The 12,257-nt window shown below is 41.8% G+C and overlaps 1 protein-coding gene across 1 annotated transcript in view; it reads left to right on the top strand.

Moving 5' to 3' along the window:
* The window catches only part of TUBGCP3 (tubulin gamma complex component 3), an 84,125-nt gene that overhangs the window by 46,906 nt on the left and 24,962 nt on the right, over positions 1–12,257 (top strand). Inside the window, exons 12-17 of the mRNA XM_070579309.1 lie at positions 445–555; positions 896–1,004; positions 4,785–4,974; positions 7,037–7,172; positions 8,260–8,328; positions 11,995–12,130. Of these exons, the coding sequence (XP_070435410.1) occupies positions 445–555; positions 896–1,004; positions 4,785–4,974; positions 7,037–7,172; positions 8,260–8,328; positions 11,995–12,130 (751 nt within the window). The remainder of the gene's footprint in view (positions 1–444; positions 556–895; positions 1,005–4,784; positions 4,975–7,036; positions 7,173–8,259; positions 8,329–11,994; positions 12,131–12,257) is intronic.

The following is a 12,257-nucleotide window of genomic DNA, read 5'->3' as shown; positions in this document are numbered from 1 at the left end:
GGGCACACTGGTCGAAGGAGACCTGGCTGAGTAGTTGAAAGGAGGACAGAGAAACTATGAAGCAGGCATGAATGGAAGATTCAAACAGCTTTAGAAGTCTGCATGTTTTTACTAAGACGAGAAGAGCTCCATATGGATTAGGCAGCCCTAACAGATCCTCAGTGTTAACTCAGCAGAGGCTATCGTCAATATTCATAATGCTCGTAAGTCTTCAAGAAAAAGCTTAATTGTTTTTGTTAGACTTTGTTTCTAGAAGTCTGGGAAATACATGATTCCATTTAGAGAGAGATCAACATGCTTTTTTAAAACAAGTTTTATTGTATAAATGGTTAAGTCTCCCTGTATCTGGAGAACTTTGCTTTCTAGAATAACTTAGTGTTACTGTTACCTACTATTTTGCTGTAAACATCACTTTTTAATGTTTCAATGTCTCTTTGCTTTCAGTTTTTTGTAGCATCGGATCCAACAGTTAAAACAGATCGACTCTGGCATGACAAGTATACTTTAAGGAAATCGATGATTCCTTCGTTTATTACCATGGATCAATCTAGGAAGGTAGGGTTAGAAGAGATTTGTGTGATTTTGGTATTTTAATGCTATATCTACCTGGATCGTGTGACAAAACTAATCTTCAATTAAACACAATTTTATTGTATTTTAGGATTAACATTCTTGAGGTGAAGTATATGTTACTTGAATACATCAACGTATTACTATGTTTGTTAATAACGTATCTTTTCAGTTCCTAGAATTCCCTTGTGACTATGCCAGATGTTCTTGTTACTTGGTTTTTAATCAGTAGTCAATTTGTTGCTTATGAATATTTGTGGTGGTTTGACTAGCAATCATTTTAATTTTATATAAAGGTAACTTTAAGATATTTTCCCTTTTTTAGGTCCTTTTGATAGGAAAGTCAATAAATTTCCTGCACCAAGTTTGTCATGACCAGGCACCCACGACAAAGATGATAGCTGTGACTAAGTCTGCAGAATCACCCCAGGATGGTATGATGATGGTGGTGGTGGTGGTGGTGATGCTGCTGGTGACAGTGATGATAATGTGATGGTATGATGATGGTGGTGACGATCATGAAGGTGATGGTGGCGATGGTGGTGACAGTGATGATAATGTGATGGTATGGTGATGGTGGTGACAGTGATGATAATGTGATGGTATGGTGATGGTGGTGATGATCATGAAGGTGATGGTGGCGATGGTGGTGACAGTGATGGTGGTGACAGTGGCCATGATAGTGGTGATGATGGTGGTGATGGTGATATATATTACTTGAAGTATTTTTTTGTTCAACAGGACTGACAGATTTTCTTAATTATCATCCAAAGTATCTTAATACACAGTGTAATATATATAAAATAATCTGTTACTATGTAAATTTTGAATTCACTTTTTTATACAGAGCTAAACAATAAGTGTTGGAATAGGTGTAGCTATTTACTATTCTTAGTAATTTGTATTACTTTATTTTATGATAGAGTGACAGTATGCCAGAATAAGAAAATAAAGGAAAAAAACGTAGCTAATGGTAGCCATACTTTGGAACTCAAAGGCTAAGTCAGAAGTCAGCAGAGATTTACATGGATTTATTGTATTCAAAATGCTGCATTAGTTGTTGTCTGCATTAAATGTTCTGTCGTTTTTCCTCATTCACTGCTGTCCTCTCTTCCATCTTTTCCTTTGCCGCCTGTCCCAACTTCAGTAATTTCTTGGTATTTTGTGTATGCCTGACTTACATGTATAGCTTTCCAATCTTAGTTATATTTACTATTTATGTTGTCGTCTTGGTTCATTCAAGTTTACTTTGCATAGAGCAGTGTGGTAGCTATAAGGGAGTAATTCACCACGACTGCCTTTCATGAGCTTAAAATGTAGGTGTGGCGACAGGATATACATTAAAATGAAATAATAAGCAATCGGTCAGTCAGTAAGGAAAGGTGGTAATGAGTGGAGCGAGCTGCATAGAGTGCTGTAAGTACACAGAGCAGTACTGTTGGCTATAGGTGCTGTGCTACGCAGTAGAGCTCTGGAACTTAATCATCTTGCAGAACTGAAACTTCATGCCCTTTGACCTTCACCTCCCCCTTTCCTCCCCACTGTGGCCCCTGCAACCACCATTCTGCTCTCCATTTTATGAGTTTCACTATTTTAGATTCCATGTGTAAGTGGCGTCTAGACACAGTATCTGTCTTTCTTGTGTCTGGCTCATTTCACTTAGCATAATGTCCTCCAGGTCCATCCATGTTGTCACAAATTACAGAATTACCTTCTTTTTTAAGGCTAAATAATATTCCACTGTATTCATATACCACATCGTCCTTAATCATTCATCTGTCGATGGTCATTTAGGTTGTTTACATATCTCTTGGCTATTGTGAATAATGCTGCTGTGAGCGTGGGAGTGCAGGTATCTCTTTGAGATCCTGACTTCAATTCCTTTGGATAAATACCCAGAGGGAGGATTGCGGGGTCATATGGTATTTCTGTTTTTAATTATCTGGGGAACCTCCGTAGTGGCTGCACCAGTCTGCACTCCCACCAGCAGTGCACGGGGTTCATTTCCCTCCACATCCTCTCCAACACTTGTCATCTCTTGTCTTTTTGATAACAGGTATGAGGTGACATCTGTTTGTGGTCTGATTGGCATTTCCCTGATGATTCATGATGTTGAGCATCTTTCCATGTACCTGTTGGCCCAGTTTGATTTTCAGTATCTGAGAGGACCCACTAGAGGAGATTTCCAGAATGTCCTGGAAATCCAGATCAAGGTCAGGCTGACCATAGCGATTTGGGAAGTGCTGTGCTGATTAGGGACGGGGCTCCACGGCAGAGCGGCAGCTCCAGCTGTCAGGGTCAGACGCTGCTCCCTCGCACCCCTCCTGCTCCTTGCCCCAACTGCGGTTAACACAGTTTTTCATAGATGTTTTAGGGATCCATAGACCCAAGGTTAGTTCCCAGAATAGAGAGAGATGTGATCCAAGTACAGATTTGGGGAAATACCTATGTTTAAGAGGTACTAAAGGAGGAAGAGCCAGGGGAAGTGTTGCCTTGATAGCGTTGGACGTTTTCTTAGTGCGTAGAAAAGAGGACCCACTCGAGAGGCCCAGTGGTGCATGTGCACGCCTGCTGTGGAGACCACAGGCGTGGGCTGACAGCACCACGTGGATGCCTGGCGGGCAGGGGGCTCCAGAGATTGCTCTGCTGTTCAGTTACTGCCGCCACAGTGCCCACTGCCGTGCCTGCCGTCCGCCCCACTCCGTAGTCTGCAGGACAAGGGGCTTTTTTGCTATTAAGCTTATGGTTGAGAAGATAAAAGATACAAACCCTGAAGGACTGTTAATATACAGAAAGCAATGGAAGAAGTCAAATTTATATTTCTTATGTGTAGAAAAATTTTGACGATTTAAAAGTGTGACTAAAGAATAAAGAGTAAATTTTTACAAACGGGAGGATAGGGTATACCTAAGCTGGTAAGGAGCAAAGAGTGCACGAGGGAGCTCTGGATCGCGTGTCTTCTGATAGGCCACTTTAGGCTGAAATCAGTGAAATTAAACCTTTTCTTTGGAATGAAAATCCTTAATGACTCAAATGATGGTACAGTAAAAATATTTCTGGGGGGAAATATTTACATTTTTAAAACTACCTAGATTAACAGAAATATACATCCCTGCCCCCCTTAAAATATGGCCACGGGGCCACTCCCCGAGTGGTGTCCTGGGTGGACCGCGTCTTCAGGCCTCACCTCTGCAGAGCGCAGTGCGCGCTCCTCAATTGCACACGCCGTGTCCCCTGTTCACGTACTGTGTCCCCTGTTCGCCTGTGGTTGGGGTTGCGGCAGGACTGCTCCGCAGAGCACACAGAAGGCAGCCCTAGTGTCTTCTGATTGGTAACTGATGTAGTGGGGACACTTAGACTGCACCCTGAAGAGCCTGCCTCTTGGTTCTGTGTCACCTGGACAAGCACCCTGCCTCTTCTCAATCCTGGATTGTTTCTCCACAGTGGGGTTCTTTTCTAGCTCATGTTATTCTGGTTTTCAAATAAAAACAAGTATTTAGATATATTTTACGAGTAGTTTTGTGCTGTACAGATATAAATTAGCATTAAAAAGCTCTATTATGTCTGTAATCTCCACATGCTATTTCTTTTCAATGTAAAACTCTGGAAACGCTTATTTTTTTTATGTTTATGTTTATGCTGCTTCATTGGTGTAGCCTGCTCTATTACTTGTCCCTGGAAACTTCCACATCTTTCCCTAGACTTGTCTCTGACACTCTCACGTGGTCACTTGATAATAGTACTAACCCTTAGACCGAGTTTCGTAGTTCATGAGGCTTATTACGCGTGCCATTTTGGTTTATTCTTGAGACTAGTTTTGCAAATGTATCGTAGGCATATGCAGGCGACTCAACACTGGCCTGCCCTATGCTCTTCACTGTTCACCACAGTGTTTTAGTGGGATTTTGAGTTAGTTATGTTGTAGAAGGTGATTTGACCCTTAAATGTGCAGTGTTGAACATGCTGTTGGGGGTTCCTCCCCTAGGTCACAGCACAGGCGTCTGCTGTAAATCTAGCCGGACATCAGCGTTTCTCATTTCATGGGCTCAGGACTCCAGTTTGCCTTCCTGACCATGCGTATGGCCTGTTTGGTCTCTCACCAGGGCCGTTTTCAGGCATTGGCAATGACTTTTGTACGTGTGTGCCTTTAGTTTTTCCTTTGTTAAAATACAAATTATGTATGTATGTGTACTTTTCCCTTTTGTTCTTTACAGCTGCAGATTTATTCACAGATTTGGAAAATGCCTTTCAGGGGAAAATTGATGCAGCTTATTTTGAGACCAGCAAATATCTATTGGACGTTCTCAATAAAAAGTATAGCTTGCTGGACCACATGCAGGCCATGAGGCGCTACTTGCTTCTCGGTCAAGGAGACTTCATAAGGCACTTAATGGATTTGCTCAAGTAAGAAAACTGTTTTGATTTTTATAAATATATAGTAGAGTTCAACATGATAAAGTCTTACAATTTTTGTTTAAAAGAATACATGGCATTAGAGGAAAACTTATTGAATTCTTATAGAACATATTGATAAGATAAAATCTGAGAAGATAAAATCATCACACTGTCATGTTAAAGTCCCTTTATTTTTGCTTGTGCTGCTTTATCAAGGAGAAGCTTGTGTACCTTACGAATACTGTGTATTTTAAAACGAACTTTTTGTTCCATATTTTTAGTTTACATTGTTTCTTGTAAAAAAGAAAAGAAAACCCCAGAAAACAAATACTACTACTCTTCCTTTTGTTCCCTGACATTTCTCATGGCATCTTCCCTTCCAGAACTAAATGTGTGTCCTTCCCCTCCCTCCATAGAGACGCAGACAGCTCTGTGCAGAGCCTGTCTTTCTCCTGGCTCTAGACTAGACCATGAGACCCTCGGGGTGAGATCTGGGGCTCCCAGGCAGCACTGGCGAGCGAGTGTGTGCCGAGTGGGGGCCACAGCACGGGACGAGTGTTTCCACTCAGACTTACAAGAATGAAAATGATGATTTTTTGACATTCACTTCAGGACACTTAAAATGGCATTCCCTTTCAGTCCTGCCTGTGCCAATCAAGTGACTGTTTCGCGTCTTTGGTCCTCAGACTTCAGTGTGCATCAGAATCCCCTAGAGAACTCGTTGAACTGGATCGCTGGGCCGACCAGAGTCTGGTTCACAGGTCTGGGGTAGAGTCCAAGAGTGTGCCTTTCAACAGGGTCCCAGCTGAAGCTGATGCACTGGTCTGAGGACTATGCTTTGAGAATCCCTGTTTCAGGCCATGCTCCTGTAGTCCCACTTCTAACCAGAAGTCAGTCTGCAATATGAAAAATAATTTAGTTTTGAGACACACATAGCAATAACTGACCTTCTACGTGCTCGTGGGTAGCAGTGTTCCATCAGTTATCTCATGAAAGGGTTGATTATCTGATAAACGTAGGTGCTTTGGTCACAGAGCATGCTGTGCTTACTGAAGTAGCATTTCTGCCGCCTAAGTAAAGAAAAGGGTCCGTAGTGAATACTGGTTGTGAGGTCAATGGGGAAGTGTGAGTGATGACGAGTGTTTAAAGGGAAAACGTCCTGTAAGTGTCGCAGGGCTGAAATGGGAGTGCATGTGAGGATGTGGGACGCACAGACCCGCAGGTGCAGGTGTGCAGGGTGAAGCGGGGGAGGTTAGCGGGCACTTCTTACAGTTTAAAGTTAAAGCGAAATTTCAGGTCCATGGTGACATTAAGATCAGATCATTTATCTGACAACGCATTTGCCTTATGCTAGGTTTTAATATTTACAGCATCTTACTCTTGCTATTAAATGAAAAATTTATTTCTTCTCAAAGACTTGATTTAACTTTTAAAAGGGGAACGTCGTCAGTCTCTAGGTCGTTGCCTCAGATTTGTTCGAGGAAGCTGGTGCTGCAGGGCCTCGTTTACCTGTGCCTGCCTGCTGCTTTCCTGCTGTAGAGCCCTACACTTAGTGATGGGCTGTGCTCTTAACTTGGCCAGCTCTCCGTCACAGAAAGGTTCGCTTCATATTAGAAACCCCGATGTTAATAAACCTCAGGAAGCGTTTGCTGATGCTGCCGTAGGTTTTCACCTTCAGAGCTGTGACGCCCACGTATCCCGCTGTTTTGGTTGAATGAAGACCTCTCCTCCCATTGGGTCTGTGTAGGAAGTTGCAATAGTTCATGCTACTAGAGGCTGGTTTTAAGTTTGAAAACTTTATTCGTTACCATGTATGGCACATTTAAGTATTTCTAATTTAAGCTGAATCAAAATTAATTTTTTTGAGATTTTTAAAGAAATGTTTTGCTTCCCAGAACACTTAGTGAAATCCTATTTATAGTTAATTCTGTGAAACTTTTGTTACCATGTTGTATGTGTTCCATTTGTGTTTTTAGTTTTTAAAATTTGAACTCTTTTTATAATCTTGCTTTTACAAAACTCGTTAAGACTTCAAATAACATTTTCTTTTATTTTTAAAAATTCTGTTAAGACCAGAGCTTGTCCGTCCAGCCACCACTTTGTATCAACACAACTTGACTGGAATTCTTGAGACTGCTGTCAGAGCCACCAACGCCCAGTTTGACAGCCCTGAGATCCTCAAGCGACTGGACGTGAGGCTGCTGGAGGTACTGCGCCTCTAGGCTCGGCACACGGCCGTGGGCTTCCCTGGGCCCTGTGCATTCTCTCAAGTGTTTCCGTGTTGTATAAGGCACTGGTTGAGTCTCCTGGGTCAGAGTCGTTACTGGACGGCTGGGCAGCTGGAATCTCTGCTCTGTTGCCTGCTGTGGTGTGATCCTAGACAGGTCACTGTACCTCTGAGCCTCACTGGATCTCAGTTCTCACCTACAGAGGGGCCCTCACAGGGCGAGTGGGCGGAGGTCTGCAACACTGGCCACAGCGCTTGCTAGCACGTTGTGGGTGCTTAGCAAACCATAGTTTCTGTTAGTGTAACGTTGATATCACAGAGATGGTATGTAATAATAATACTTATTAAAGTAGATGTGTTTAGTTTCAGTTTGAGGGAAGATGGCTTTTCTTAGAGGCATGAGTATCAGAAACGTCATACACTGTTTGCTTAGTTATGGTGAAGGGCCATTAGCAGAAACTGTTGGGTTTTTCTAAATGCTGACTTTTAAGGATTTGGAACATAAAAGGCAGTGGAATTTTGTCATTAAAAATGGTGATGAATTGGGGCTGGCCCCGGGGCCGAGAGGTTACATTCGTGCGCTCCGCTGCAGATGGCCCAGTGTTTCGTTGGTTCGAATCCTAGGCGTGGACATGGCACTGCTCATCAAACCACGTTGAGGCAGCGTCCCACATACCACAACTAGAAGGACCCACAATGAAGAACATAATACAGCTATGTACCAGGGGGGCTTTGGGGAGAAAAAGGAAAAAAAATAAAATCTTTAAAAAAAAAAAAAGTGATGAATTTTAAATGGATTTTTACAATTTTCATTCAAAAATATGCCATTTATTCCAAAATATTTGTAGAGCACCTACCACGTGCCTGTCATTCTCCAAATGCTGAGGCTGTGGAGACTGGCACAAAGATGCAGTTCTCCGCTCTCATGTAGCTAACACTCAAAACTGTTGCATGGTTTTTAAAAATTGGTCTTCATTTTACTGCCTTTTCTTGGAAGATTAGACTGATTCTTCAGCAATAAGCTTAACACTGGTGGGAAGTCCTACAGTTGTTTGTTTCGCTCTTAGGTGTCTCCAGGTGACACAGGGTGGGATGTCTTCAGCCTGGATTACCACGTTGACGGACCGATCGCAACTGTAAGATCCTTCTGGATGTTCTGTGTTAGTCATGGCTGTTTCGATGGCAACATTCTTCTCTAAGAACTTCTAATTAGCATGATCACTTGGCATCTGGGGTACACTCACTGAATGAATTCTCAGGCCAAAATTGTATGTGTGTTTTAAATAATCATGAATAAGTGCTGAAATGCTCGATTATTCTAAGAATCTTAAAAATATCATTTGTTCTATCATAAGTTTCAGCATGTACTTAGTAAATGGATTATTCATTTTGTTTCATTATTCTTAGATGCTAGCATCTAATTTAGGATAATTTGAAAGGAACTATAAAGTGTATTTTAGGGGAATCGTATTTTTACTACTTGGATAAAATTTGATATTTAGTATTCATTTAAGATGGTGAGAAAATAGCTGTACTTTGTTCATAGTGGTTTTACCATGTTTGAAACAAACATGCTATTTCAGTTAACAGTTGCCAGATCATACAAGTTGTCTTTATGTGTCTGCAGTTCAAGTGCCCTTCTCACGTGCTCATTTTTTCTTTATTTAGACCTGAGTTCTCCTTGACCAAGATGCCTCTTTGAACTTACTTCAGTCATTTTTATATCTGAAGTATTCAAGGGCATGCATTTCTTTTAATTATTGGGAGAAATATTTTGTTCTGAAGTAATGTAATTTGGCTCTAAAATTCTTCCTTAGCGGTTCTAGTAGGACTGACTCCACGGCTCCTGCTGCCTCTCGAGGTGTGAGGCACATCCCCGCTAGGGAGCCTGCGCCACGGCAGTCCTCTGCTCTCTTCACTTCTGGGTTAACAGCTTTGCTCTGGACAGATGGCTCTGTCATGTCTGCTGTGAAATGGTAGCTACTGGTGCAGGTTTTTTTACCCATAAATTCCCAATGTTTAAACTTTACCCGATCAAAACTACCACATTTTAAAGGCATAACTATTCTCTAATTGTCATATGCAACTTAGCTTTTCATCTTGACTTATATCCTAAACAGTTTTAAATGATTATAATGTACAAAACAAGATATTTTAACAAGTTATTTAAATTAGGAACTTCCATATTTTCTACCTTGTTATGTTGGTAGTTACGTATTACTTCTTTCACGCTGTGAAGGACACCACAGTAAAGGCACTTTGTTGCTCATCTCACAGAATGTGAGTGCCTTGAGCGTGAGCACGGTCTCTGCGCACGATTCCTTCTTGTGACATTGCAGACCTTCCTGGGCGTGTCTGAGTCAGCACTCATCCTTGTGCATAAACAAGTGATTGTGCAATGCTACATTTTTAAAATTGTTTGATTTGTTTTAAAGCTCTAGTAGAAAGAGTCAAAAGTTTGTATCGTAGATTTATTTTAAAAAAGAAATTTAGGCTAGATCCCTGTCAATGGCTAATAGCTGTCAGTTTGTATGCCCACTCCAGTGGGTTGATGGTACAGTCTGAGAGGCTGAATTGGGAAGGAGAAAAGGGTCTCATAATTGACAAGCAGGATCTGCCAGGGAAATCGTATGAGAAGAGATCTCCTGTACACCTGGTCTTGGTCGTTCCAGCCTTAGCTTATATCCTGGGTTGGTATATTTTCAGCTAAATGGCTCTATCTGTAGCCATATTGTACAGCTACAGGTATTCGGACTAATTTTAGAAATTGAAATAACTTTTAGTTATCAGAGATGAAATTTCATGCTGTATACAGAAGTTACTAGAAAGATAAAAAGAGGACTTTAAAAATAACTTTGAGTCAAATTTTATGGATTTTTCTGCTTTTTCCCTGTTTAATTTACCCTTTTATCTCTGTTCCCTTTGTATTCTCATTGAGATTGTCATTTTTATACAGAATTTAATTATAATGGGTACATAGTTAAATAATTGTACCTTATATAATATAGTATCACTTTAACTTCTTACTAATTCTTTGAAGAAAGATATGGAAAGATTATCATTAATCTTCTCATTTTGACAATGGGCAGGATAAAATCCATTTGTATCTATCACTGATCTCAGTGTTAGATGAGGTATCAGAAGCTTGTTTGTTTAGTATTTCTCTGAACTTTATTCTCCAGTGAGTGATGAACTGAAAGACCATATACATAGCAAAACTAAAATGTGGAGGATGCTTTCCCTATATAAATACAGTGAAGTATGCATGTCTTTCTCTTAAACAGTTTATGTTTCTAAAGAATTGTGATTAAACTCTATTTTTGTAGATCAGGTCGTGTTAAATGTTCTCTGGCAGCTTGGTACTCAAGAACCCCAATAAGATATCATATGTTTAGCAAAAAATCCTTGAATTTATTTGTAAAATTATTTAATCTGGTATCCTTTATTTCTATAATAGCAAGAATGTTAATAATGTGGGCAGCACAGCAAAATGGATAATCTCTGAAACATTCATAGTTGATTTCGGAGTCCCTTCAAAGCCACTCCTAACCACTTTTGTTTAGACATGTAATCGCCAGTTACTATTGAGCACCTACCAAATACTGGCACAAAAAGGCACACAGAAGAACAAACAGATAGTCCTTGTAACAGGTGAGCAGTGCCAAGAGTGTACGAAATAAGAAGCAAGGTAAAGCAGCCTCCAGTTGAGTGCTAAGATTGTAAGCATCAAGCGTGAACGTCCTAAGTGTCTGAAGAAGAGGGAGACTGCTGAGACAGGGAAAGTATGGAAAGTGACAGTTGATTTGGGCAGGAGAGAAGGGTGAATAGGGCGTGGGGCACTGTGAGAGTAATGTGAGCGAAGGCCTAAGAATGTGGACAGGCAGGGCGCAGGGGTGAGAGCCAGCTCTGCAAGAGCAGAGCAGGTCTTCTGGGTACCCCGTCCAGCCCTGCTGAGGGGGCGCAGGCTCTGTTCCCATCGGCTGCTTCCAGTTCTCTGCACTGTGAGGTGAACACTGGAGACACGCAGATGGCTCTCTGCTCGAGGGGCATCTAGAAAAGGATGAAAATGTGCCAATGTTGTGTCACAAATGTGTTTGGCTACAGTCTGCAGAAAACCCTGTTACCTTTGTACTTATAATTTTAGAAAATAATTCGTGGTTTATCTGACATTCACATTTAACTGGGCGTCCTGTATTTTTTTGTGTTAAACCTGGCCACCGTGGGAGGGAGGGAGGCATGGAAGGCAGTCGCTGCCCACGCGGCTCGTCCTCCCTGCTTGTGAAGCTGTCCGTTTGCATGAGTTGGTCTTCAGGAGCAACAAGCACTGTTAAAATAACCTGGGGACCTCTTTTTAGACTGGAGCTTCTAGGCCCGCCTTCCATGAGATTCACTTCTCCCCAGGGGGTTGGGGTAGAAAACATTGCTGCACATTGGAGTTGAGGTTAAGAGCCTACGTTTTAGACTAGGTCTAGTCTGGGGTTCAGAGTCCCGATGCCTGTTTACTGGCTGTGTGCCCACAGGCCCGTTTCCCTGTCTGTAAAATGAGTGTAACAATATCTACTGCTCTTATTGTGAGTTTACTGGCCCTGCTGCTTGGACGTAAATAGTCAGCCTAGTTGTTGTGACACAGTGTACTTTCCTAAGATGTACCAGATTATATTTGTTGCTTACATACTGCTTAGAATTTATTGGAATTGATTGTGTATTTTCTGGCCTTTTTGTTTGGAAAAAAGATTGAGACGTACACTGGGAGGCTGCTCATGTCACAGAGTGCTGTCACTGTCTTCTGCTGTTCTTTTCAGGTGTTCACTCGAGAGTGCATGAGCCACTACCTAAGAGTGTTTAACTTCCTTTGGAGGGCTAAGCGGATGGAATACATCCTTACTGACATCCGAAAGGGCCATATGTGCAACGCGAAGCTCCTGAGAAACATGCCAGGTAAACCCGTCCAAAGGCGGGCCGGGTGAGCTGCGTCCCCGCCTGGCGGGTGCTCGCAGCAGCTTCACAGGGAATGAAATGTGCTTCAAGTCTTCGAACTGAAAAGTGATTCATGATGTGCTTTTGG

Source organism: Equus przewalskii, chromosome 16 (assembly GCF_037783145.1).
Source record: "Equus przewalskii isolate Varuska chromosome 16, EquPr2, whole genome shotgun sequence".
Classification (NCBI taxonomy): Eukaryota; Metazoa; Chordata; class Mammalia; order Perissodactyla; family Equidae; genus Equus; species Equus przewalskii.
Note: the sequence above shows the minus strand (reverse complement) of the source record. Positions and strands in the feature narration are given on the sequence as shown.